Genomic DNA, 27,160 nt, shown 5'->3' on the forward strand with positions numbered 1-27,160 from the left:
GTGATTACTGTACATCAAGCAGCAGCTTTCATCAGCGTTTCAGTTGACCATAATCTGATACTCTGTCCGTCAGAGTGTTTTGTAATTGAGGCTGGAGGTGAAACTCAAAGCCACATGATGATCTCTGGAGTCTTTCTCTTTTTTTCCAGGTAAACGAGCTGCAGAACCTGACGAGTGCTGAGGTCATCGTACCACGGGACCAAACTCCAGACGAGAATGACGAGGTCTTTGTGAAAATCAGTGGACATTTCTTTGCCAGCCAGGTACGCAAAAAACAAATTATTATTATTATTATTATTATTAACATTATTATTATTATTATTATCATCAAGTGGTAAAGGCACCTGGTGACGTTGGATCATGTAATCTACAATCTACTCATTAAAGTGAGTTAGCAGTTAGGTGCGGTCTAACCACAAGACATGCAGGCGTATTTTTCTCATCTGTTATTCTGTTGTTATGTGTCAGCGCTCGTCTTCATCCTCGGGGCTGAATCTGCACACTCAGGTGCACCCAGTTTTAGTTTCAGTGTCAGTGGTGAACACCAGTTGAAATTTAAAGTTGACCAATTTATGAAGCCTCGCGTTGTCCCGTTGCAAAACTCAGCAGGATAAGTATCAACTAACACAGTGTTTTATAATTCCGGTCCTTGTTTTACCTGATTCAATAATCAGCTCGTCATCAAGCCCTGCTGAAGCCTGATAACGACCCATTTATTTGAATCTGGTGTGCTGGAGCAGGGAAACATCTAAAACATGCAGGGTAGGGGCCCCAAGGATAAGGATTGAAAAACACTGAGCTATGATGTGCATCGTCTGTACACGGCCACACAGTTTACACCTGAGAGGAGAAAACTCCACCTGTGTATTTGTAAACTAAAACCATATCTAACTTTTTGTATATAAATGTGTATGTGCAACAACAATCAACTGAAATAGAAATTTAAAATAAGTAGAGGAGTAGTAGAAAACTTTTACGTCCCTGCTGCGTGGTGGAATGCCCTGCAAAAGCCACAGAGTGTTGTTAATTGTGTCTAATTAGGCCTCTGCTCAGGTTGAAGGTGACTGGATCTATGTTGGGACTAACATGATGTCACCAGACTCACTATTAAGATTGATTACAGTGTAGCAAAGCTAACAGGAGATGTCAGTCAGGCCCAGAGAAAGTGTATAACCAGGGAAGATAAGTCGTAACACGTCGTTCTGTGTGAGTGTCATATGGGCGTAATGATTTTATATAATTATACATCAAACACTGTTAACTTCACCCATACATTTGTTGGTATAATTATGTTTGCTAATTGTGTAATTATGTTATTATGTCTGTTAACACTTGCGTACTTTTATCAGACATTTCATGATGCAGAGAATACTCATTTCTGATTGGTTGGCTGTTGCCTGTTAATCTTGTACAGAGAGCAAAGTCTCGTCCACTTTACAATCTAGCTTGTTTTTCTCAGCCGATGTATTTTCTCACCAGGGGTTTCTTTAATTAGTCTTTGTGAAAAGCTCAATCACAATACAGACATTTTCAAGTCTAGGTTTCTCTGTCAAGGGGAGACACTACAGGTGAATCTAAACTAAAATGAACACCTTAAAGTGTATTTTTTCACTTGTTATGGAAGCAAAATCGCCCAAAATCTCAAAACTGACTTGTGCATGAAACAAACAATGTTTCTAGTGTCTGACCTTAATCACAAATTATTATTAATGGTGTACTCACTTACTGTAGATGAAACAAACTCAACTCAACTTCCATTTCCTGCACTAGATTTTTTTTAAGCTTTTAAGAATAGCACATGGCGTTCAGAGTTCTCTCAGTTGTCATGGACATGGATTTGCTTACGAATGAGCTCTGTGAACGTGACTGATACTGAGCCTGCATGCCAGCAAATCCATCTACATGACAAGTGAATAACCATCCGATAATGAAAACTGTGTAATATGGTTGAAAGCTTTGGAAAAAAGTTACCAAGTGAACCTAGAGTTGGTATAGTTTTGTCAAAATTGTATTTCCAAGGTGACAAACAACAAACTTTGATGGTGTTTTACACCATTTACACAACAAGGAATTTAAATTTTTGCATCTTTGGACAAAAGACGACAAACACTTTTACCGAATGTATTGTGTAGTCATTATATCGTTTCCTTTGCTCTTCCTTGTCACTCAAATACTGGAAACAGCTGTCAATGTGTTGTTTAAATGCTCTAAGTGATTTTAAAAAACTTATTTTTGGCCTCCATGCTGCTCCCACATCCTGACATGATGCACATGAACACACCAAAGTAGGAGGAACGACTTTCAAACTTGTGAAATCGGACCATCCGAGGGGCACGTGAACGCAGCATTAGTCTGAATCCTAACCTGGTGACAGGCACTCAGAATAACTATGATAGCCATGTTGAAATAACCAGTCTTTTCACTGATGGTCTTGTTTGTTTATGTAGGTCATATCATAGCATGTTTTATAAAATTGACAGACAGAAAATAGCAAGAAAAATACAGGAAAACAAATGAAAAAAAGACAGAAAAAAGAAAGAACAAACAAACAAACAGTTATACAGTTCATCCACCCACACAGTCATGTATCAATTAACACCTCGTCCTGCGTGTGTTGCCTCTCCAACAGACTGCACAGAGGAAGATCCGGGAGATCATTCAGCAGGTCAAACAGCAGGAACAGAAGCACCAGCAGGGCGCCGCCGTGTCACCGCACCACTCCAAGTGACCAGCGGGGTGGCTCCAGCGGGCGCCAGCCAATGAATGTAGCCCTCCCAAACGGACAGAGACCTACCCAGACAAAGGCCAAGGCCAAGGGGGACATGCAGGGCAGACCAGCAGCACCGAACAAAACCAAAGAACTTCACTAGGGGGGAAACAAGTGAGAGCCAAAGGCTGAGGGCATTGTGTGCACTGCCAGCCCTGTGAGAGCAGATAGAGTGGGAGAAACCGTACTGATATAACATAACAAAAAAGACCAAAAAAAAAAAATCTAAAAGAAAGGTGGAAACTGTTGTCTACACAGTTAAAAACAGGAAATAGTATGTCGCCCTGCATAATGTTATCTCTTAAGTTGGACTAACATAGGCCTAACAACCGGATAAAGCAAATGTATTAACACGAGAGTATACGATTGATATTTTGGGTTAGAGCGAGAGCGAGTGACAATGGACGCCTTCTCTCACAAGAGTTTGAGATGATATCAGATTGCAAGATTAAATATCCTTAGCAGTATTAATACAGAGTAGAAAAGTCTATCGACACACGCCGAGAGTACGCGCTGTTGTTTTACTATCAAAACGACAGTCCGACTCGGTGTGGTTTTTTAATATTTTTGCTTGTTCCAGAGATTGATCGGGCTGTGACGGCCACATCTGGCGGTTTCCTTTTGTTTGTTCACATTATAGGCCACTGAAATCAAAAAAAAGAAAACCCCTATAACTACAGTAAATATGGTGAATGAGTCTTTGTAACAAGCCTGTGTGTGTGCCAACGCAAAAGATAACTTCCCTTTGAAATGTCTCTCACCATTCACATCTGATGCTACACTTTCTGCTTCCTTTTTCTGCTCGTTTCTGCTTCACTTTCTCATCACACTCTCTCATCTGGCATCATGGGCTTTTTTTTTCTTTCTAATAGGATAAAAAATATTAGTTTTTTTCTGTAGCCTTTTGATAACATTGAACTGACTGCCACTTTCGCTCAACAGAGGTTAAAAGCAACAGAGGGATTTACATTATTTTTAATTTTTTTTACCCTCCCAAACTATCAGCATTCATGCTAATTTAAAAAAAAAAGAAATCAAAAGTATGTCTTTAAAGGTATTCTCCTCGACGATCAGAAGCAAAAATTGACGTCTTAAAACAAAAAAAATTGGTGCACCTTTGCTTGTTAGTCAATTTGAATGTGCACGTTCTACCTTCACGAGGGGACGGGGTGTGGTGTGTGGAGTGGCAGTAAAGGTAGAGTTTTGGGGTTAAAGGGTTGGGGGTAGGGGGTGGTGGGTTTATGGGGAGGCACTGTATGACCTGTGGTACACACACAACCGCAAACGTGACCGCAGCCGCGTTTGGCTTTAACCCTCTCTTGTCAGGGAGCTTTCTAAAACGGCATGACAGCTGTGAATGTACAATATGCAGCCTTTTTAGAAGTTATCACCCCTGCCGTGTCCAGCGGGCCAGGCCAGAGGCACAGACACACAGATTGTCATTCTCGCTCTCGCTCTCTTTTTCTTTCAACTTTTTTCCTTTCTTTGCTTTCTTTGCTTTTTTGGCGAGCTGGCCGACCGACCCGCTCCGCTGTGCGAGCGCGCTGGACACGCAGGTCCTGGTGTCCCCTCTGTGCTTTACTTTGGAGACCGTGGAAGCTTGTTGCCTTAATTTTGTCACCTTTCAGACATCACCCATCAGCTCCATCTTCCAGACGCGCAAGGTTATTGCCAATACGCACAGCTTCCTCCGTGTGTGTGTATGTGTGTGTGCATGTGTGTGTGTGTATATATATATAAAAAGAGAGAGTAATATTTATGAATCTATTTTTTTCCTATTTTGTGATGAGAGCTATTGATAAGAAACTAAAAGAAAACTAAGTCCTTTTCTTTTTTCCTCAGTGGGACACTGCCATATTGTTTTGAAGGGAAGTGTTTATTTTCTTGAAAAACTAGACTATGAATAATAATATAAATAAAAAAAAACCTGAAAAAATAGGAGAACAGTAAAGTGAACCACCGCGTTAACTTTGGTCAGGATGTGAACAGTGCGCATGTCAGTATTGTGATCTACCTCAGGCTTCAGGGTACCTCAGTCCAATCTTTCATTTCCCCTTTTTCCACATTTTGTATGCCTTGTTAACTGATCATTTTGAGCGTTTTTAATTTTTCTTTTATAATGAAAAAAAAGAACAAGAGAAAAGATCTACAGTAATCTCTAAACTCTTCAGGTCCAGCCGACTAGTGAAACTTTGTAAACCGTAGTCAACTCTGTTGGACTGTCTTTGCCTGGACGCCATATACGACCTCTTAATGATACACGTCAAAAAAGGATTTCCAAGTTTTTCTCTAGAAAGGAATGAAGAGCAGGATCTAGGGGGTACATACCTGCCCGAAGTGGTTCTGAATGTGGATGTTGTGTACTGATTTCACCATCAAAGACAGAAAAGATACAAGTCAGTTGATAGAAACTAACCAACTGTACCTCCTGTTTTTCCCAACTGTACCTCCAGGTTTTTTTTTTAAACTTTTAAAATAACAATGAAGTTTATTCACTTGTGAAAAAAAAAAAAGAATTTTATAACAACAACGACAACAACAACAACAACAACCCAATTCAATCTTACCAGCTCTGTTTGATAACAGCATACTCTGGGGTTGATTTGAAGAAAAAGAAAAAAAAACACACGACGAAGCTGCAAAAATACACTGACAGGACTCTTGAACATGGTGAAAAACCCTAGTCTTCTGTGTAGAATGTAGAACAACTCTAGTCTAGTCGTTGAAATGTCACTGTGTACGACAAGATAACTGTATATCTGTAAACATGTACAATAGAGTCACACATAAATGCATCGTTTCTGTCTCTCTATAACACTTACCAGTCTGCACCTGCGTTGTGAGAGATGGTGGGAGGCGTTTAGAGGCGTCACAGCTTCCCTCATAACTGACCTCTAAATAGTTCTCTCACCAGATTTAATTTTAAATTTTTTTTTTTTTTTTTGTTGTGCTGTACATTTCAGAATTACCTCTCAGAATCCAAGGCTGACTTTAGTTACTAAAACCAATGTAGGACAAAAGAATTAAATAAATGAATGATATAGTGAAAGTTAGTATTTGTCTTTGGACTTCTTTTAACTGTTGAGAGCTGTTTTTTTTTTTTTTGGAGGGCAGACTTTTGTCATCAGTGGAGGCGGATTTTTTTTCTTTTGTTGTCCCAGTGAACACAGACTAGCAGTGCTAAAAATAATGAAAAAAAAAAAAAAAAAAAAAAAAGGTCTATCAAACTCACACAATGCCTGAGGCTGTTTCAGCAAAAAGCCTCCCCACAGCCGGTACAGTACCTCATACTGATGATGATAGCTCACCAGACCTGATTTTAATACCCTGACCTTACCCAACACCAATGCAGTACGGTGCTTCTACTCGAGCGCATGACTCATGTGGCGGTCTTCTTCACTGTTGTCTGTACTTCGTGGAGAAAACGGCTTTTCACAGTAGCACTGGAAATCGTAGTTTTCGTCACTCATGGTTTGTTTTGACTGTCAGGAGTAGCTTTTTTTAGAGCAGTTTTTGAAGTTGAGGCTCTTTTCTTGCATTGCAGAGGACTCGTCGGGCCTCTGTCTCTCTTGTGTTTTTGGCTCTTTATACAGTTAAGTGCAGGTTTCCCTCTAAATGTGGCGTCGTCGGCAGAAACATCTGTAAGCCAACCGCAGTCTGAGGCTGAAACTTGTCGAGATGATAGTAACCTCTTTATTTTACTTCCAAGGATTGGTGTTTCTAGGTTTTGTGGGGTGTTGCTAGACATTAATATTCAGTACCAGAAAACCACAATCACACACATCACTGAGGGTGTACTGTGTTGTTAGTCATATCACATGGTGGTTGGATAGTTTAGGCTTTTATTTTTGTTTTGTTTTCTGTTGATCTGGTTTTCTCGTCATTTACACTGATTTAATAACGTAGTCTGGAGCATTAGCTGGGATTCTTTGCTTTAATATTCATTCCTTTTAGATCACTACCAATAATACTAGCTGTTAAAAATTGTGGTTGAATAAAAAAAAAATATCCTAGCTAGGATTTTCTGAACAGATTTGGGAATCAGAATGGCATAAACAAATCTGTGACATGCAAAGATTTGGGGGGGTTGACGGAGTATCCAGGTCTGATTTAACAAAAGCTGATAAAACTTGTTCTGCCTTTTGGGACTGAACAGAAAAAAGAGGGCATTCAGCATCCAAAAAAAATTATGGATTAGCTAAGGAAGGATTTAACAAAGTCTGGTCGAATGTATGCAGAACTACAGCAGTGTTTTTTGTCCTGTCTTGTTGTTAAATGAGAAAACACAAAGCATTGCATGAGACTGTTGTAGGCGATCCAGTATGTACTACACTTCATATAGCACTAGACTTTCAGTAATGGTTTTACATGGATCCTTTTCTTAACTGCATTTCGCCATTTGGGAGATTCCTTTTGTTTCCTCAGTAGGTCACAACCCTCAAGTCTTACATTTCCCACGGGCCAAAAGGTCCCAAACACCTCAAGGTAATCGGTGACTGTGCGCTGGACAGACATACGGTCCATTTTTAGTACATCTCGTGGATCCATGCCTTTCTGGTAACAGCCATGCTGTTGTTTTGAGTTGTGAGTGAACTGTATTGCTGAGCAACCTGGATCTGAGCAATAAAGAATATTTGAAAAATATTTTTAACTTGTGTTTTATTATTTAAAAGTTTTTTCACCTCTGAAATAAAAGTGCCACATCGTTCGTGGTCTGACATACCACAAATACACCAGCCAAACTAAATTACATTAAACTTTAAAGGAATTTACATCTTTCAAGAAACTTAAAGCTGACATTTAGTTTACATCTTAAAGGAACAGTTCACCCAAAAATGAAACATTCAGTCATTATCTACTTGCCCTCATGGGTGATGGAAAGGCAGATTAAGTTTTAGGTAGTAGGTAGTTAGCATTCTCCTAAACAACTGAAGTAGATGGGGACTTTTTTCAAAGCGTATTAAAACAACCAGAAACAGACGAACAAAAAAAAAAAAAAAATTAAAGTCTTCTAAAACCCTGAGATCCCAAATTAATTTGAAAAGACATTATTTACACCCTTGATGCATGGGCGATCTCATGCACCCACTTCAGATGAGGTGCACGCTATCGATTTTAGCTTTTAGCTACAGTGAAAATTTTGACTAAAAAAGGTGGAAATAACATCTTTTCAAATCAATTTTGGATCTGGGAGCTTCTGGAGTCTTGGATTATGCGGGGCGAGCTGTGAGGAGCCATTTTATGTTTTTTCTATAGTTTTTTACATTTTAAAACAAGTCCCCATCTACTTCAGCTGTTTAGGAAAATGCTGCAACACTGTTTTGCCTTTAAGCTCCAGAAATGTTTTTGCAGACTAAAAAACTTAGCCTGACTTTCCATCAGCATGAGGCTGAGTAGATAGTGACTGAATTTTCACTTTTGGGTGATCTTATCCTTTAACCCACATGAAGAAAATGTTTTTAAAAAAACACTTTGCGCAGCGTAGAGGCTGTTGGACCAGGACTGTACAAAAGACATAAGGACTGTGAAAAGAGGCAGCAAAGAGGATTTTACAGCAACATTAAGGCTCGATTTAACAGAGGCCTCACACTGCCTGAATTCACTGCACATTCACTTTCAGATAAGAATCCAGCCGATTAGAAGGACTGAACAGTTAATGGCTAAATGCAATATCCGAATCAAAGGAGCTGCAGTTTTATTGATCAAGATAAAGTGTTTCACTACATACCATTTTAAATTAAGAATTGTCATGCTACAGCGCGGCCCCGGCCTATAAATCATACTCTCCAGATGTAAAGGAACGTGCTTGTTTGGCACGGCCCAGCGAGAATCTCATCTTTATCACTTTCATATTTTTTTCAGTGAACATTACATTAAAAAAAAGTCCCTTTCCCACTAGATCATGACTCATATTGTAATCGGAATATCTTTTAAAATAATCATTAATAATTGGGTTTTTTGCATATCATTCAGCCTTACTGATAAAACGGAGATTTATTCACTAAAGTCCTGATTCAACTGGTTTCATAGAACAACTCCTGAACTGAACCTGAGGCCAATTATACAATTTGAAAGACTTTCAGAGTTGAAAATTGTACAAATTGTCCTCATACACAATTAAGATTTATACAGAAACTGCAAAATGCAACTGTCAAACAAGAACAAATACAAATTCAAGTTGTATAATAGACTGTATGCTGCAAACATGATTTGTATTCAAGTTAATTAAAAAAAAGTATATAATTCACACCATCCAGGCATTACAAAGGTGTAGGCTGTTCCATTTCTATTAACTTTTCCACATGTTGGAGGTAGACTGCAGGACAGGCACTTCAAACACCAGCTGTTTACATTGAAGCAGTTATATCACTGTAATACAAGAGTGCAAGAGCAAAGTCTCCTTAAAATCCCTCCCTCTCTCCCTATATTTACTGTACATTCATACATCTATATACATAAACTGTGTATGCTGTGCACATACAAGTTGTGGCACAGAAACACCAACATTTGGTAAAACAAAATAGTTGGCTTCACATCCCACTGGGCCAGTCTTCTCCATCTCCAGGTGGCTCCAGAGAAGTAAAAGCCCTCCACAAAAAGAAATGTTTTCACATGTGTGTACATAAAGTTTTTTTCTGAGAGTCACCACACAAAGTGCGTTAAAGAAGGGAAACAAACTCATTACCAGGACAAATCACTGGACCTTCTTATCTGCGATGAGCCCGTTCTGCGACGGGGCATCCAGTTTGAGACGCCTCTGACTGAAGTGGCGGATGAGGGCGCCGGGCAGCAGAGCCATGCAGGCGATGGCCAGCAGCTGCAGCAGCCGCTCCCAGGAGAACAGGTCATCCAGCGACGACACCTCGGACAGCATGACGCCTGTCTGGACACAGATGAAGTTGTACGGCAGGAGGCCTGTGGAAGAAGATCGACCACACAACTGTAGCTGTAGCATTATAGGAGGGTTAATTTTAAGAGGTGGGAGAAATGCTCTGGTAAAAAGGACAACACAAGAAGTAATTTAAATCTGATAGCACATAATAAACACTGTTACAAAGAGGTGCTGCATTACACTTTATCTTTTAGTGGTGACATGATGTATCAGGGGAACCCCAGGAAGGAAAACAGTATTGTATGTACTGTATGGAGAGTGTGTCGGCACATCACTTACTGACAGCTATCAATCAGGTGATCCATGTGTGCTTACCAATGAAGACGGAGCAGAAGAAGAAGGTGATGGGGATGTTGACAATCGGCGCGGACATGTTCAGGAACCAGTTGGGAGTCATGGGAAAGAATCTCAAGAAGAGCAGAAAGAAGAACAAACAGTCCTGGTTCTCCTCAACCTGGAGGACAAAGGTGAGATGTTAAACGACATGTTACAATCTACCAAGGGACAGTAGATAAGAGTTTCTTTTTTGTACGTTGGTGGTTGTCAGTGTCCAGTTTTGGGGGTAACTTGTTACAAAGTAGTCCGTTGGAGTACTGGGATTACTTTTTTGTTGAAACGAGTAACGCACGTTGTACGTGAGCTGAACCTGAAATCAGTATGGTCTCACTTTAAGAAGCATCTTTGCTATGGTTTTTGATAACACACTGGTGGCTTACACATGTGGTGTGTCCACAGAATTGTTTTTTCTGAGCACCAGCATCTTTTTTCACTTCTTCCCGATGAGGAGAGAGCAGCAGCTTGAGTCCACCTAGAGAAAAGGCACCCAGCATCTTTTTTCAGAGCACTCCGTCTGTTTTGTCCGGCTGCTCTGAGTGCTTCTAGTTGAAAATCTCTGAGCTTTTCAGAGAGGTGCTGGTGTCATCACTGTAGCTCTCTTTCAGGCAGCCAATTAGATTACATGAGACGGGACTTGTCACTTGGTCACCCTGGTAACCAAGAAAATGAGGGAAGAGCTTGTTCTGGCCTTGTCTGTCTATCCTGAGCTTTATCAGACAAAAGATGTCATAACAGAGACAGAAAAGCTCATTTGTAGAGCAGATCGGCCAGCATTGAATGTTGAGTGTTGTGCTTTTATCAACCTAAGCATTGTAAGCTTGTTGTTAGCCTTGCAGTCGGCCTTCTGTTACCATAGCATTAGCTAATGTCAATCAAAAAGTGCAGCTTTCCCCCCACCGGATAAGCTCTTCAACCGAGCGCTCCCACGTGCACTGCCAGAGCCTTTCAAGTAGGAAGAAACATTGTGTGGACACAGTTTAGGCACACTGTAAGCATCATGTGTAAGTAATGTGAGGACATTTAAACCTTGCAGTGCACTGTCAGCAGTGTGCAGATCCTTTTCTCACTATGTAAGAGATCTACACACATTGCAGAACAGTTCATTTCATACTAACAGTTTTAATATTTGTTGCAGTGAGTTGTGGACAGTGTCACAAATTTACCTTCCTCTGTAACATTGAGACTTTATCAGGGAAGAGGTTAACGATGTAGCGTTTTCCGAAGGCCTTGGACAGGAGGTAGCACATGGTGGAGCCCACAGTGGTGAGCACACAGGCGAGCAGCAGTCCTTCATATGGTCCAAATATAGCTCCTGCTAGAATGTTCTGCACAATGACAAGTGGAGAAGGCCCGGGTTACAAGACTTCATCGATGCGTGTGTGCAGATCGAGACATGCAGATCGAGTGTATCAACTCTGTGATCTAACAGCGGTTTTAAGTGTCAGAAGTTGGGTGACAGTCACTTTAACCAGCGTGTGGTGTGTGGTTAAGGCCTCTTCTCTGCACTGCACACTCCGTTATGCAGATTAAACAAAGTTGGGAAGAAAACTGTCACAAAAGTCTAGCAGGGCTGACACTCAAAGGAGAGTCTGACATGCCTTTGTTGTTTGAGCTGGCTGAGTGTATTTTTATCCGCTGCATGCCACATGCAGGTCAATTGCAAGCCTAATTTCTTATTTATTTGTTATTTTGGGTAATTTAAAACCACGTGTCATATTTTTCTGTCAATCATTTTAAAAACGCCAGAGCAAAATCTTACCCGCAAAGATAAAATAAATCGCTTTAATCATTTTTTAACACATGCAACAAAAGAAATGTCAACGTCCATTGTTTTTTTGTCACATCAGCACAGAGAACATATGAAACTATTTTTAAGTTACCAGGAACGAGGATCCAGGAATGGCAAAGGACTGCTTGTAGAGATACGCACTACAGAAGAGCAGCAGGACATATCCAGTGTGCTCGGTCTTGTAGAACTGCAGGAGCTCGGCCAGTTCCCGCAGCTCGTCCAAGTCTGAAGGGAACTTCAACCTGCGAGAAGATGCACGCTGAAGTTAGTCACATCATCCACTCTTCTTTCATGAAGAGACGAGGTTGGTAAACATGGACAAAAGATATAACTGCAATCAAAAATATTTCAGTACTGACACAGTATATCTGCTAACAAATACAAATCATATTACTTAGTCAGAAGTTTCCTCGCGCTCAACCAATATATCGGTCGACTGATATTATCGGTCGATATTGGTCAATGACAGATATTGGAATTGGTGTATACATTGTCCAATATGCATCGATATGAAAACAGTTTTTGGGATTATAATGCAGAAAGAAATGGAGTATGTTATGATGTGATTTTTGACAATGCAGTTTATGTTTAAACTGCAAAATATCCCGCCTCTGTTGAGAGATCTCTGTTTTTTATTCCCTAGTATCAGTATCGGCGTCTGCCCAATAATCGAGTACCGGTCAGCTCTGTTGCCTACTGGAGATAAAACTAGTTAATTAGTTTATTAATCAATGAGTAGATTGAAGGAACATGAATGGTAGTTTATCTGTGTCCTCCACATGTCTTTGATATCTTATAAACCTAACAATAACCTAATCATTTAATTGTGAAAGTATGGCAGATTAAGTGTTATGGAATAATTAGGTGTCATTCAACTTATCACATTTTTCTTGACCACTGAAACAACTGGTATTTTCACAAATAAAATTGAGATTGATTACAGTTTTGTTGACCACTGACATTTATCATGAGCAAAATGACAACGATGAAAAACATTTGGTTGTTTATCCTCATTTTAAAATCATTAGCACCTGACAACAACTTGGCAGCCTGGATGTTTGGCTACTGATCAGGAAGTGGACTGGAGGTATAACTTTTGCCTTACATTGTGATGGATTAACAGTCACTTTTTAGTAGTTTTATCATTTTAAGTAGCAAAAAGATTCATCCTTTAACCCGCTATTGTATAACACAACTGTGTAACGTAGCTGACATGAAGAATTCATGTGAATATGTAGCTGTATAATGAATGTACTTCATGTGGGTGAGATGGGAGCATGCTAGTGTTAGCTAGCGTTAGTTGACAGCACCGTCACAGTACCATACAATGTAAAGGCCACCTCTTTAAATATTGTAGAGAGACTTATAAAGGCTGCCGAGGCTGCTGTCGGTCACCTGCTGGGTTCCTCCGGGCTGTCAGCGGGCTGCTGCTCGGTCTCCGCTGGCTCCACATGTTGTCTGTCGGCAGCGTGATGAGGACGGAGTCGTGGTCCGGCGGGAAGGTACAGAGACAAGGAGTACAGGTAACAGCTGGCTGCAACAATAACACCGATCAGTCCGACAAGTGAGCGCATGTTCCTCACTTTGTTAGCCAGGACCCGGCTCTTCTTCCTCCTTACTGTCAGAGAGCGACGGAGAGAAACAATGGCCAACCACTGGTGCGTCTTCTTCTTCTTCTTCTGCGAGGCTCAGCGGCTGCTGGTCTTCTGTCAGCGCTTCATGGGCGCCATCTTGTGGATTTATGTTAGCTAGCCTAGCCGCGGTACCGGACTGGTCCCGTGTTCGGTCTAAATGTGTTTACAGTTTGACCACCAGATGCCACTGTGTTGGTTAAACTGCTCATCTCGATGAGACATTTAACTTTATTTATTAAGAATTAACCTCTATTTTAATTTAACAAAAATATCTCAACATAAGTAACATGCGAGAAGCTAGTTAGCAGTTAGCCGAGCAACATATTAAGATGGACGCAAACAAGGAATTTGCCTGTAGTTGCTTTTCAATGTATGCTAACTTACAAACACACAGAACAAGAAGATAAAAATATACATAAATTACGGCTAAAAGGAAGGAATTAGGTTTTTTATATAAATATATAACACGTATAATATTGACAAACAACATGCAATATCTGTAAAGAAGTGAAGTGTTTCTGTGAGTTGTAAATAAATACAAATAGTGCAAAGGAATCACATCTAAAGTCACCTACAGCTTTTTTGTTTGTTAGTTTTTTTTTGGTTGACATTATTGAAAAACATAATAGTTTATTACACATACACATACAAAACAAATGTAAGCGTGTAAATGTAAATAAAGCTACAGAAAGGACATTAAACAAGGAGAATACTAATGAGTATATGTAGCTACAAAACATAAAATAAGATGAGAATTAAATAGAGAAAAATAAAGTAAGTTGACAATAGATAACAATAGATATCAATATAGACATCATTAGACAGAGGTTTCGGGGTAAAAGGTTTTGAAATTACTGATAATGTTTTACATTTTTTGTCTCATTTAACTGAGTTTAGATCTCAACGAAAAAGTGAAAATTTAGAAAACAATCTGGAGAACTGCTTCCTAAAGAATTGAATTGAATTAAAACATTTACACATAGTATGATGAAGTTGATCACATACTCAAGAGTGCTCACAATATTGGCTGATAATGACATGTTACGTTTATATAGATATATGAATAGATATATACACATTAAAAAAACATAAAAAGACAGATTTTAGGTTATTTTTTGTTTTATTTTATTAGAAATGTCTCATAATTGTGGCTGATAATGACATGTTACATTTATATAGACTTATTAATAGATACAAATACATAATAGAAACATAAAAAGACAGTTTTAGGTTATTTTTTGTTTTATTTGATTAGAAATGTCTCACAATATTGGCTGATAATGACATGTTACATTTATATAGATATATTAATAGATATATGCACAATATAAAAAACATAAAAAGACAGATTTTAGATTATTTTTTGTTGAAATGTCTCATAAATTTGGCTAATAATGACATGTTACATTTATATAGACATATTAATAGATACAAATACATAATAGAAACATAAAAAGACAGTTTTAGGTTATTTTTTGTTTTATTTTATTAGAATTGTCTCACAATATTGGCTGATAATGACATGTTACATTTATAATAATAGATATTAATAGATATGCACAATAAAAAGATATATTTAGGTTATTTTTTGTTTTATTTTATTAGAAATGTCTCATATTTGTGGCTGATAATGACATGTTACATGTATACAGATATATTAATAGATATATGCACAATAAAAAAGACATATTTTAGATTATTTTTTGTTGAAATGTCTCATAATTTGGGCTAATAATGACATGTTACATTTATATAGACATTAATAGACATACATACATGTATACATACATAATAGAAACATAAAAAGACAGTTTTTAGGTTATTTTTTGTTTTGTTTTATTAGAAATGTCTCATAATTGTGGCTGATGATGGCATGTTACATTTATATAGACATATTAGATACAAATACATAATAGAAACATAAAAAGACAGTTTTAGGTGTTGATTAGCTCCCGGCCACGTGGGGGCGGTAGTGCTCCGAGTGGTTACCGTCAACCTCCAGCTGCGCACACAAACCTGGCGGACGAAGAAGAGCGTTTGGAGTATTCATGGAGTAAGAAGTGTGTTAAAGGTGATGTGGTCCTGCCAGCAGTGAGTGAAGTTACAAAGTTCAGTCTGCACACTGAAAAAGAAGTGCGACAGCTCGTAGCGTTTGATCCGCAGGCTCGATGGCTCAGCTCAGGCTTGTTTCGGGCTCCGTGGGCTTGATCACTCTCCAGAACCCGCCTGTAAACGCACTGAGGTGAGCGAGCTGATGTTGTTTTTACAACATGTGTAATCTTTGTAGGAAGACTTACTTTATGCAATTTCATATGTTGGGACCCTTTTACAGAAGCACTAGAGGTGCAGTAGCTTTTTGCAAACGTGTTAACTTGAAACAAGTTAACTTGAATGAGAATAACACGATAAAACAGTGAAGACAAAACAATATATTTTATATATTTGTTGACAGAAGGTGGCGCCAGAGGGCAGGCTTTAGTTAAATCAATTTAAACAAGCAGTTATTCAAGTATTCTAGTTTAATTTTAAGTACTTACTTTTTCCATTATATACTACTTTAGACTCCTACTCCAATATATTTCAGAGTGAATTAGTGTACTTTTTACTCCACTGCCTTTATCTGATAGCAGTTACTTATTAAGATTTTACATAACAAACCTGTAATGACCTCATGAACTGTGAGCAGTATGTAAAAAGTAGTTAATAATAGCTTCCTCTTGAGCTGTTACAACTTAATGTTGCTGCTTACATGGAAATAAGTCTGTGATGATAATAATAATATTAGTTATAATAAGTTTCATAATGCTGCTCCTGTGTTGCATAATCAATACTTTGGATTAGAGCCAACTATTTTGATGACAGATTAATCGTTTCAGTCATTGAAGCAACAATGTCAAAACATTTGCTGGTTCCAGCTTCTTAAATGTGAGGATTTGCTGCTTAGATTTGTCATTTGCGATGGGAAATGAAGAGTCTTTGGGTTTTGGACTGTTGGCTGAGCAAAAGAAGCAATTTGAAGACTTCTCCTCGGACTCATCATTTTTTAGGCTAAACAATGAATCGATTAATTGTGAAAATATCTGCAGATCGATAGATAATTAAAATAATCATTAGCTCCAGCCACACTTTTAAATTCATTTTGCTGAGGATACTTCTTTACCTTGTACTGAAGTGAAATTTTAGTGCACTTTGACTCTTTATACTGTGGTTAGGCACATACAAACAAATCCTGACCTGCTGGTCAACGTGCTGCTCTACTGGAGCAGTGAGGGACTAAATGCCTTGCTCAGCGGCACCTCAGTGATGGTGAATGAGGGGCACTTTTCTCACAAAGATTTATCCTGCCCGTTTCGCTTTTTTAGGCCACTGCTGCCCCAATTTTACAGAAACATAATCCATATATAATACATGTCATATTGTAAATAATGCATATGTGGTGAATTTAAGATTACACCGTGCACTTCTTCACAACCCTGTATTTGAGAAGAATCAAGGATGGATCTGTAAAAAAATAAGCAGTGGGTAATGACTTTTAAGCTTGTTTATATTGTGTAGCATATATTTGTCTCTCATATCTAAATGTTACTATTTAAATTGTGGAAAATGGCTGTAGCAGAATGATGTGTCCTGTCTCATAAGCCTAACTAGGAAAATTAAAAAGGTTCAACTTTAGCAAACCTGTAAATCCCTCACCATGTAAAAACGTGTCATTTTTTAACACAGTGCGGCAGTGAGGCAGGGCATCGTTGACGCAGTAGAGACAGCGCTCAGTGACCCAAAGGTGAAGTGTGTGGTCATCTGTGGCCAGAATGGGGTTTTCTGTGGAGGTATGGACATGTTCTTTGTGTTTTCTATTTCCTTAAGGTCACATTGTTGACACAACTTTTAAATTTTTACTTCAGATGTAAACTGTCATCGCCGTGCCATTTTGACAGGGATAAGATTTTTGAAAACTTGGTCCCACGTCACACACGCTGTTCCCTCAACGACTTTTATAACTTACAATGAGTAATTAAAACTTCTCACAAGCAATCAAAGAAATTCATTATACTCCAGGTAAAAATCTTGAATTGGATTTAGTTACTTTTTTAATTAAATGCTTTAGGGCTTTTTCTTTCGACTACAACTGATTGAAAGCAACAAATTGGTTTAATTTGTGACGTGAACTCCAGCCTGAAATCGACTATGGAGGCAGAACTACTCTTGTTTTTTGCAAATTGGAATAAGATTTCCTGAAACTCATTAACACACATTTGCACTTGTTATAAAATAACATGAACTATTGAAAAATATTTATGAGTCTGCCGCTGTGTGTTTAATTACTACAAAGGCGACGTACAGAAGCATTTTTGTTGAACCAGATGGACCTCATATTACAGCGTGTCGTTTGATAACATCATCAGTTTAATTTTTTATTACAGGGGCAGATATCAAGGAGTTTGGGACAAATATAACGGGGCCTCATCTGATACCGATGATCCACGCCATCGAGGCTACGAACAAGCCAATGGTGGCGGCCATAGAGGGAAGCGCTTTAGGCGGAGGCCTCGAGGTGGCGCTTGGCTGTCATTATCGAGTCGCACACTCTAAAGTTAGTTCATGTCTCTGATCTCTCTCTGTCTCTCTAAGGTCGAGCTGCATCAGTGTCGGACTGACAGGGTTGTCTTACATGTTAGTGTGACCTTTCAGTAGTAGTAGTTTGACCACCACATATTTTTGAGTTTTTTCACCCTTCTATATAATGTACCTACAGGCCAGAGAAAGGTGTCCTGCTGTGTTCAGCACCTTCCATTCATCAAACTTTATGCCTTTGTGTCCTTCCAGGCCAGACTGGGGCTTCCAGAGGTGACTCTGGGTCTTCTGCCAGCTGCAGCAGGAAGTCAACGTCTGCCAAGGCTCATCGGGGTCCCAGCTGCCTTGAACCTCATCACCACAGGTAGCAAAGGCAGGATAACCTTGCCCAACTATTACAAAGTTTATAAGTAATGATATTATAGTCTTTTAAGAAGGGATAGACCAATTATTGGGGATGATATTCAACCTTTTTATCCGATTGTCGGTGTCAGTGTCAGATTGCTGATAAAATTAACTAATTTGAAAATGTGCTACTTTGGCTCTGATGCAACATCCTCTCACACGCTGTCCCGCCCATACCTTCATCTGATTGGTTACCTGAAAACTTAAGAACAGTAGTTGAGTAAATTGTACTATGGTTAATTTCATCATTGGTTGTTTGAAAAATGTAAATTTTTACTGCAAATGAATATCGTTTCCAAATATCTGTTATCTCCTTGATATTATTCTGTTAATCTGTATCGTATCGGCTTTAAAGAAAAGCCATTATCTGTCGACCCCTGCTTTTTAAGTACCAAACCAGATATAGGGAAGTAGCAATAAGTATGAAGAAGTTGCCGTACATGATGGTCTGTTGTCCTTACAGGGACCTGTTTAGAGCTGCATCAGTAGAGGAAGATCTTCCTTGAAATCATCAACATTTTTCACCATTTTCTGACATTTTATTGAACAAACAATTGAAAGATTAATCGACAATGAAAATAATCATGCTGTTTGTGTTCACATTTTGTTGTATTAAAGCACAATATGCAGATGTCCCTACACATTATAGCCATGAAAACCAATTATTCAGATTAGCTTAACATTGCACATAACTCCTCTACAGAAGAGAGCAGCTGCTGTTACCTAAAGATTGGTAGTTCACTCTGATGGCCAGCAGAGGTCGGCATGTGTTTAGTTTGATCATGCGCACTGCCGTAGGAGCTTTCTCTGTGATTCACTGCTCTGTTTAGTCTAAATTAAATTTTAAAAATTCACATAAGCTGTAATTATTCATTTCCATTTTTGTGGCAGTTTGGCTAGACATCAGAATCAAACACAAGGTTTTGCAGTGATGCTATCACCTGAACAGCTCGTTGTTCCTCATCTAATAATTATAAAACGTCTGATGCCGCCCATATTGACCTTTTACGCCCTTCATGTCTCCCACAGGCCGCCATGTGACTGCTGCTGAGGCACTTCAACTTGGACTAGTGGATCAGGTTACTGATCGCAACACTGTGGACGCAGCTGTGAAGTTTGCCCTGAGTGTTGTAGGTGAGACACAAAAGAAAAAACGGATGGCACACACGGTGTCAGCTGGTATAAAATCAACTCGCTCTTCGCAGGTTTAAAAATTTACTCGGTGGAAGGAAGAGAGATTCCTCCCAGAGCAGTTATTTTGGGCAAGTCCGACTTAGAGACGTGTCGGCGTGCAGGTTGTGGAAGTCAAAGGAAGCAGAACACACAGCAGGCAGATCCTCCACTGCCGAAGCCATAAATGTTTCATGGCTCTGTCAGATGTGCTCTGATGTCTTCACTGCTTTTGCTGTATTATTCAGAAGGGCGAAAAGGGACAAACTTTCCTAGAATATTAATAATGGGCGCTCGCCAGTCATTTAGGAGGATGAGGATTTCCCCGTGCATGTGGATCAGACTCATTTACTCACTGAAAGGATGGTGAAAGTGTGCCAGGTCCCTGCTGTTTCCAAGGAATGATTTCTCTGTCTGTTGAAAGGGTAAACCCCCCTCAGCTTTGCTACCGTACATAATGACGATGCTGACAGATGACACAAGTAGGCTCAATTGGCAACATTAAGATTATTGATCATGCATTTCTCTGACATGCTTTAATTTTTCCACTGCTGCTCTTATGAAGAGGATTCTTCTTCTTGTGCATTTTACTTCTATTTTAAAGGAATACTTCAATATTTGAGAATTACATTTGCTTCTTGTTGGGAGTTAGATGAGAAGATCGATACCACTGTCATGCTAAAATGTACACATACTACTTGCAGTTGATTAGCTTAGCATTGGCATACAGACCTTGAGAAACAGCTAGCCTGGCTCTGCCCAGCGCTTAAAAAAAATCCCAAAAATCTGCCTACTAGCTCCTCTAAAGCTAACTGATTAATTACATCGTATCCTGTTTGTTTAATCCGTACAAAAACCCAAGTGTAAAAACAGCGAGCTGAAGTTTTGCCAGGATGTTATTTGTAGGACAGACGGAGCCAGGCTAGCTGTTTCCCCCTACTGCCAATCTTTATGCTAAGCTAAGCTAACCATTGCCTGGCTTTAGCTCCATATTAAAAGGGGCTCTATGTAACAATTTGTAGCATTGTTTATGTATTAATCACTTATTTATTGGCCAAATGTGAGCGGATTGTAATGTGACGTTGAAAGTAAGACCTCCCCTGTCTCTCTCGGTTGCCTGTACGAACCTGTGGACAATCTGTTTAAGTTGTTTAATGCTGCTGAACTGTGGATTTCTTTGTGAAGGACTTCGCTAACAGAAGTTTCACAAAAGCAGCTTTAACATACAGATACGAGAGTGGTATCAAACTTCTCATCAAACTCTGCAACAAAGTGATAAGTACATTTACCAAAATGTAAAACTATTCCTTTAAGCTTTAAAGACTTTTTTTTTAGCCCCTCTGGCATCGTAAACTAAAACACACACCACCCACTCTGCTGTGTGTTTTTGTACACGAGGGGAAGGTGCCTCGTCTGAGCAGAGCTCTAGTTGTAAAAGAGCCTTTGATTCTTTTGCATGAAATGTACTTGTGAGGATGTTTTCATGACTATAGTGTGGGTAGCAGGTTACTTGCTACAGAGATGTGATCTTCAACTGAAAGTCGTGAGCTTACTTGGCAAAAACAGCTCATTTCTAAGACATTAAAGTTGCTGTGAAACATGTTAGCTGGCCTAATATTGCACCTTTAGAAAACAATCTCGGCACATCTGTGCAAAATGTCAACAGTAAGTCTCCGGGATTGCATGTGAAACAACCTTTTATCATCAAAAAGATGATTGCAGTGTTATGCTTTTTACTAATGCTTTTTTTCCCACACAACACTGCCAAGATGACTGTGAGTGGGTGAGAAAGTGAGTGTTGTTCGTAAAGCCGAGGCTTAGAGTGAGTCAGACGGAGGAGCCAACAGCATACAAGATGGGAGATTTGAGGAGATGGGACTGAAATCTGCGGAGATTTCGACGGATACTCCAGCCTTGAGTTGATTAGCAGGGGCGTTAAACGGAGATGCTGAATGTGTGTCTAAATTTACAAAGCGAGCGTGAATGTTGTGTGACATTGAGACGCACGGCTGGTGAGTCAACCAGCAGAGAATAGATGGAGTCTGTCACACGCATAGATGCAAACAGAAAACACCAAACAGGCGTAAAGCTGGCACATGGGTGTGTACTGTATTCGGGAAAAAAGCAGTTTAAACTGATGTGGGCTCATGCGCACACACACACACACACAGATTCAAGGCTCTGCTGGTGACGAGATTAACTTTTTTTTTTTTTTTACCCCAGTAGTTGCAACATCTGCCCGCTACATCTGTCAGGACGACCAGGCTTTCCACACGCTGCACAACAAATCCATCGACGCAGCTCAACCATTTACAGATTAACCGCTGCAATAATGCCCTCCCAAAGTACACTGGAATCACATTGCACTGTCACACAGCATCTCATTGACATTTCAGTGTGGGCAGAATGTACATTTAACGCACCTGACACCAGTAATTCTTCCTCTGTGGTATATTAATGCAGACTTAATTGCATTAGATGGAATTGTTAGTCATCGGACTAAGTGGAGATAACCCATCAGATGCGGCTGCTGTCCCTTTAAGCTTTGCCATGATGACCCAGTTTCTGGCCCAGACCCACGACTGAGTGTAATTTAGCAGAGCTGTGAAGGATTCTGACTACTGTCTCGTGTAATCATGTCAGCGGAGACACGAATGAGAATTAAGATTTTTCTTTTAACAAGGTTGTACAGTGGCCTTCTCCTTCTACACTCTCACTGTTCCCAGCTTTCACTCCCCGCAGACACGTCGTAGCAAAGTTTTGAGGCTCTAATATTAAATCTTCACATGTAGTTACACCTGGGAAATTGCTCTGGTATTGTGCTCGCAGGCTTGAGAATCACAAAAATTCAATTTTCTCCCCCCTTTGCTCTCGGAGTTGGAAATTTACCAACTTATTTTGCCCAGAACCAAATTGTTGCTTTTTTCATTTCATTTTCAGATCGGTGTTATTCAAGGTGAACTGTAACAATGCACCGGCAGAGTCCCTCCAATTATCTTGGAAATGGTCTGTCAAATCACTCCGCTCTTAGAAGCTTCTGGGGTATCAAGTAATCGAGTGGCCAATTACACTCAGACTGAGTGCTGGCTGAAAAATTGGAGAAAGTGGGAAAAGAAAGTGGTGCTAATAGAAACTAGGAAGCACTTTCAGCTTAGAAAATAAACATTTGCAGGCAGAAATCTCACTGCAGAGTTAATCTTCTGATTTATCTTTAACTTTTAACTGGAAGCAAAGTCATTTTTCTTCTGTGTTTTTCTTTCTGTTTCAGGTCAGTCACTGGATGCCCGTCGTATCAGCACTTTCCCGTGCCCGCGCCCGGCTGAACTGGACGCTCTGTTCGAGGATGCGATGCAGAAGGTGCGTCAGAGCGCCCGTGGAGCTATAGCACCAGTTGCATGTGTCCAGGCGGTGAGGGCGGCTGCCACCCTGCCTTACGCTGAAGGGCTGGAGCGGGAGAGAGAGCTGATGGCCACTCTCTTCAACTCAGGCCAGGCCCGGGCGCTGCAGTACTGTTTCTTTGCACAGAGAGCCGTCGGCAGGTGGAGCACGCCCAGTGGAGCCCGCTGGGACACGAGCAAGACCTTGCCTGTGCGTAAGGCAGCTGTCATTGGTAAGAGCTTCGGGCTTTTAATTTCTCTTTGTCTGTATTTTCATTAGGCACAAACACATTGACTCCTAATTCACATTGCCTGTGGAAACTAAGCCCTCGTTTACAGTTCAGCTGAGTGTAAATGGATGAACTCTCTCCTCCCTGCAGGGAGGATTGGATGTATGACAGTCTGGATTTGTGACGCTCAGCAGCTTGTGCATTAAAACTGCGAGCTTTGGAGAAACTTTTAGCTTCCAGGCTTAAACTATTTACAGTTTGTAGTGCACAGAAAGTAATTTATGCTTCTTTTATTTTGTCCTCTCAGGTCTCGGCACCATGGGGAGAGGCATAGCAGTGGCCCTGGCTCAGACGGGGTTGTCTGTGGTTGCCGTAGAGACCCAGGAGAAGCAGATGATGGAGGCAAAGCAGGCGGTATCCGGCATGTTGGAGCGAGGGGCTAAGAGAAGTGGCGTGGCTCCTGTGTTTGATAGGATCAGTTACAGCGGGAACATCCGGGCTGTGGCAGACGTCGACCTGGTCATCGAAGCTGTTTTTGAGGACATGGCCCTGAAGGAGAAAGTCTTCCAGCAGCTGTCTGCCGTCTGTAAACCAGGCGTTCTCCTGTGCACCAACACCTCTGCGCTCGATGTGGACCACCTGGCCTCTCAAACCCCCAACCCGGAGCTGGTGGTCGGGATGCACTTCTTCGCCCCCGCCCATGTCATGAAGCTGCTGGAGGTGGTGTACGGGCGGGGCTCCTCTCCTCAGGCCGTGGCCACCGCCATGCAGCTGGGGAAGAAAATGGGCAAGGTGAGCGTGGCTGTCGGGAACTGCCGCGGCTTTGTTGGGAACCGCATGCTGAAGCCGTACATTGAGCAAGCTTTCTACCTGTTGGAGGAGGGAGCTACGCCCGAGCTGGTAGATGGAGCACTGGAGGAGTTTGGTTTCAGCATGGGTATATTCAGGATGTCCGACCTCTCTGGGCTTGATGTGGGCTGGAGAGTCAGGAAAGGAGACGGGCTGGTGGATCCCGGCTCGGCATCAGGGCCATCAGCTAGAGTCCGACAAGGCCGCAGGTACAGCCCACTGGGAGACCTGCTGTGTGAGCAGGGACGGTTTGGCCAGAAAACAGGCCGGGGATGGTACCAGTATGAGAAACCTGGTGGTCGGGTTGCCAGGTCTGATCCATGGCTGCACAGCTTTCTTGAGGGATACCGAGCCCGGCACGGCCTGGTGGCCCGACGCATAGACCACCAGGAGGTGCTGGAGCGCTGCCTCTACGCCCTGATCAACGAGGGCTTCCACATCCTGGAGGACGGAATAGCTGCCGGACCCGAAGACATCGATGTCATCTATGTGTTTGGCTACGGCTGGCCCAGGCACCGTGGAGGTCCCATGTTCTACGCTGGCATGGTGGGGCTGCCGAAGGTCCTGGAGAGGCTGGAGCACTACCACCAGGCTCACCCTGATGTGCCCCACCTGAAGCCTTGCAGCCTCCTCAGGAGGCTGGTGGCCAGCGGCAGCCCACCCATCCACAAGTGGAGAGAAGTCATCAAGAAACTCCACAGCCAGCTTTAAATCTCAAACAGTCCAGCTTTAATCTCTTTCTTTACTTCAATAATGAGGATCTTAAGCTTAGTTTATGCTTCTGCGTCAGGTCGACGGCGTACCTACGCCGTAGCTACGCCGTCGACGCAGACCCCTACGCCGTAGCCTGACGTGCACCTCCAAAAAATCCTAACTACGCGTCGCGTTGACGCGGACCGCAAGCGCTGTTATTGGTCCGCTCAGAACGTAATTTCCGGCAGTTGCTTTTTCCGGTCGTACAGACCACCTCCGCAAACGTCTTCTCTGTCGCCTGCGCTTTAACATTTACAATATAAGCATTTGCTCTTCAATATTGATCCAACTCCAAATACAGCTGCTCCACCTCGGTCGCCATTGTTTACTGTTGTTTACTGTGACCGGAAGAAAAAGCAAGGATTCGGCTATAACCCCTGAAACCACACAGCCACACCCCCCTGGCGGCATGACGGTGAATTGCAGAGCAACGCGGACCCTCGACGCAGAACTTCGAATGCTCAACAACGGCGTCACGTCGACGGTGTAGGTACGGCGTCGACGTGACGCAGAAGCATAAACTAAGCTTTACACTGTGATTAACAGCCAATGAACTGCACTTATACTGCGCTTTATTATAATACTGATCTTTTATACAAACTGTGATTGTGGATGATATAATAAGAGCCTGATGTCCTTTCTGTGATTAATATTCATAACATATCTGACTAACCGACTGTGAGTTGCCAGTTTATGAGGTACACCTGTACCTGTATTGATTTCATTATTGCTTCTAATATTTTGTCTAGGGCTGCAACTAATGATCATTTCATTGTCTGTTAATCTATTGTGTATTTTTCCAATTAATCAATTAATTGTTTGGTCTATAAAATGTCATAAAATAGTGAAAATTGTCATCCTGTGTTTCCCAAAGCCCAACATGACGTCCTTAAATGTCTCGTTTTGTTCACAACCCAAAGATATTCTGTTCACTGTCACAGAGGAATAAAGAAACCAGACAAAAATCACAATTAAGAAGTTGGAATCAGAAAAAATTATGACTTTACAATTAAATAGCTGACAGCGAGTAGCTTGTGTATGAAAAAACACCTTTTGCTACTATAACAGATCTGAATGAAACATCTCAAACACACAACACTCTATACAACAGTTGAATGTATTCAAGGCCTTTTTTTTTTTTACTTTATTGACATCATGACAGAAAATCACCTTGAGAGTCACTTGTCATATGGATGAAATAACACTGCATAGGGATAGCGCACACACACAGTTACCTAAATGTATACCTGCAAAGACTGTACATAAAAAAAAGTTAAAAAAAAGATGAAAACTGGAAAGAAGGTACAACAATCCTAACTTAGACGTCTATCTCCTTTTAAAATCAGGCTCTTTTAGTTGTAGCTGGGCGATCATTTGTTCCATCATGTAAACACAGCTGACTTTTAGTAGGTTTCATTGAGTTAATATTACTTTTTCTTGCAATCATCAACAGAATATACAGTATATAACACTTTTCTGTGGTAAACGGGTGGTCAGTTCCAGGTGGATGTCAAGGGTTTTATTTTGAAAGGTGCACTAGGTAGTTTCAAGCTTTTTATTTACAATGTTAATGAGGTAATAATACACACTCAGACATAGTTATATGATATATTTCTATGTAAACGAGCCGTCCTCGAGGGGAATAAGGTCCCCAAAACATTGCTGAAAGCTAATAAGGTCGTTACTTAGAAGGGTCCTTCAGATATAAACACAGTAAATCAGTTTTAAATTGTGTTGTTTATTCAGTCAGTGAAGATTTTTCTCTTCTCTTAAAATGTCTCATAACTACATAATGCACCTTTAATGACTCAGGTTGTACAGATGTATCTAATTAACTGGTGATTCAGTGCTTTGTAGAATTATACTTAGCTGCAAAATATATGATTTTACTGTTTGTTTTTAAAAACTATATCAGGCTTGTTTGGCTTTTGATTAATCATGTGTGTGACATTTTTTTTCTGTATATACAATTTATAATGATCTAATCTACATCTATCATCTGCTGCCTCAATAAAGACCTGTCATACACTCATGTATTGATCCATTAAAGTATTATTGGCTCATTATTCTGATATATTCAGGCATTTTATTTGGATCTGTTTCATCAGACTTCTCCTCCAAACAACAATGAAAACTGCTCTCCATGTGGTGTGCGTCGTGTTTCTGCTGACCCAGCGTGGTGGTGACAGGAGAGAGAGAGACAGAGAGCTAAACTGCTTTTATATAAATCAATCTCTCGCTCTCTACGGAGATCTCACGCCCTGCCATGGCCAGATGTTTGGGTCGCCATCTAGCGGCTGCAGGCTGCGGACTGAGCAGCTGGATTTGCTGCTCATCCATTTTGTCTACACTATCTGTCAACCTTTTTATTCGTGAACAGCTACAG

The 27,160-nt window shown here is 40.7% G+C and overlaps 3 protein-coding genes across 3 annotated transcripts in view; 2 read left to right on the forward strand and 1 right to left on the reverse strand.

Moving 5' to 3' along the window:
* The window catches only part of igf2bp2a (insulin-like growth factor 2 mRNA binding protein 2a), a 64,086-nt gene extending 61,110 nt beyond the window's left edge, over window positions 1–2,976 (forward strand). Inside the window, exons 15-16 of the mRNA XM_073474208.1 lie at window positions 150–263; window positions 2,630–2,976. Coding sequence (XP_073330309.1) covers window positions 150–263; window positions 2,630–2,728 — 213 coding nt within the window. The 3' untranslated portion in view covers window positions 2,729–2,976. The remainder of the gene's footprint in view (window positions 1–149; window positions 264–2,629) is intronic.
* Window positions 2,977–8,447: 5,471 nt separating this feature from the next.
* Window positions 8,448–13,457, reverse strand: tmem41aa (transmembrane protein 41aa). Its single transcript, XM_073473492.1, has 5 exons — window positions 13,180–13,457; window positions 11,876–12,026; window positions 11,159–11,320; window positions 9,975–10,113; window positions 8,448–9,682 (listed from the first exon to the last, which is right to left on the reverse strand). Exons 1-5 carry the CDS (start codon window positions 13,356–13,358, stop codon window positions 9,462–9,464), a joined length of 852 nt encoding a protein of 283 aa, XP_073329593.1. The 5' UTR covers window positions 13,359–13,457; the 3' UTR covers window positions 8,448–9,461.
* A 2,000-nt stretch (window positions 13,458–15,457) lies between these two features.
* On the forward strand, window positions 15,458–26,806 carry ehhadh (enoyl-CoA, hydratase/3-hydroxyacyl CoA dehydrogenase). Its single transcript, XM_073474193.1, has 7 exons — window positions 15,458–15,660; window positions 17,142–17,245; window positions 17,840–18,009; window positions 18,243–18,354; window positions 19,425–19,529; window positions 22,834–23,175; window positions 23,480–26,806. Exons 1-7 carry the CDS (start codon window positions 15,587–15,589, stop codon window positions 24,730–24,732), a joined length of 2,160 nt encoding a protein of 719 aa, XP_073330294.1. The 5' UTR covers window positions 15,458–15,586; the 3' UTR covers window positions 24,733–26,806.
* Window positions 26,807–27,160: the final 354 nt, after the last annotated feature.

The sequence above is a fragment of the Pagrus major genome, chromosome 9 (genome assembly GCF_040436345.1).
Source record: "Pagrus major chromosome 9, Pma_NU_1.0".
Taxonomy (NCBI): domain Eukaryota; kingdom Metazoa; phylum Chordata; class Actinopteri; order Spariformes; family Sparidae; genus Pagrus; species Pagrus major.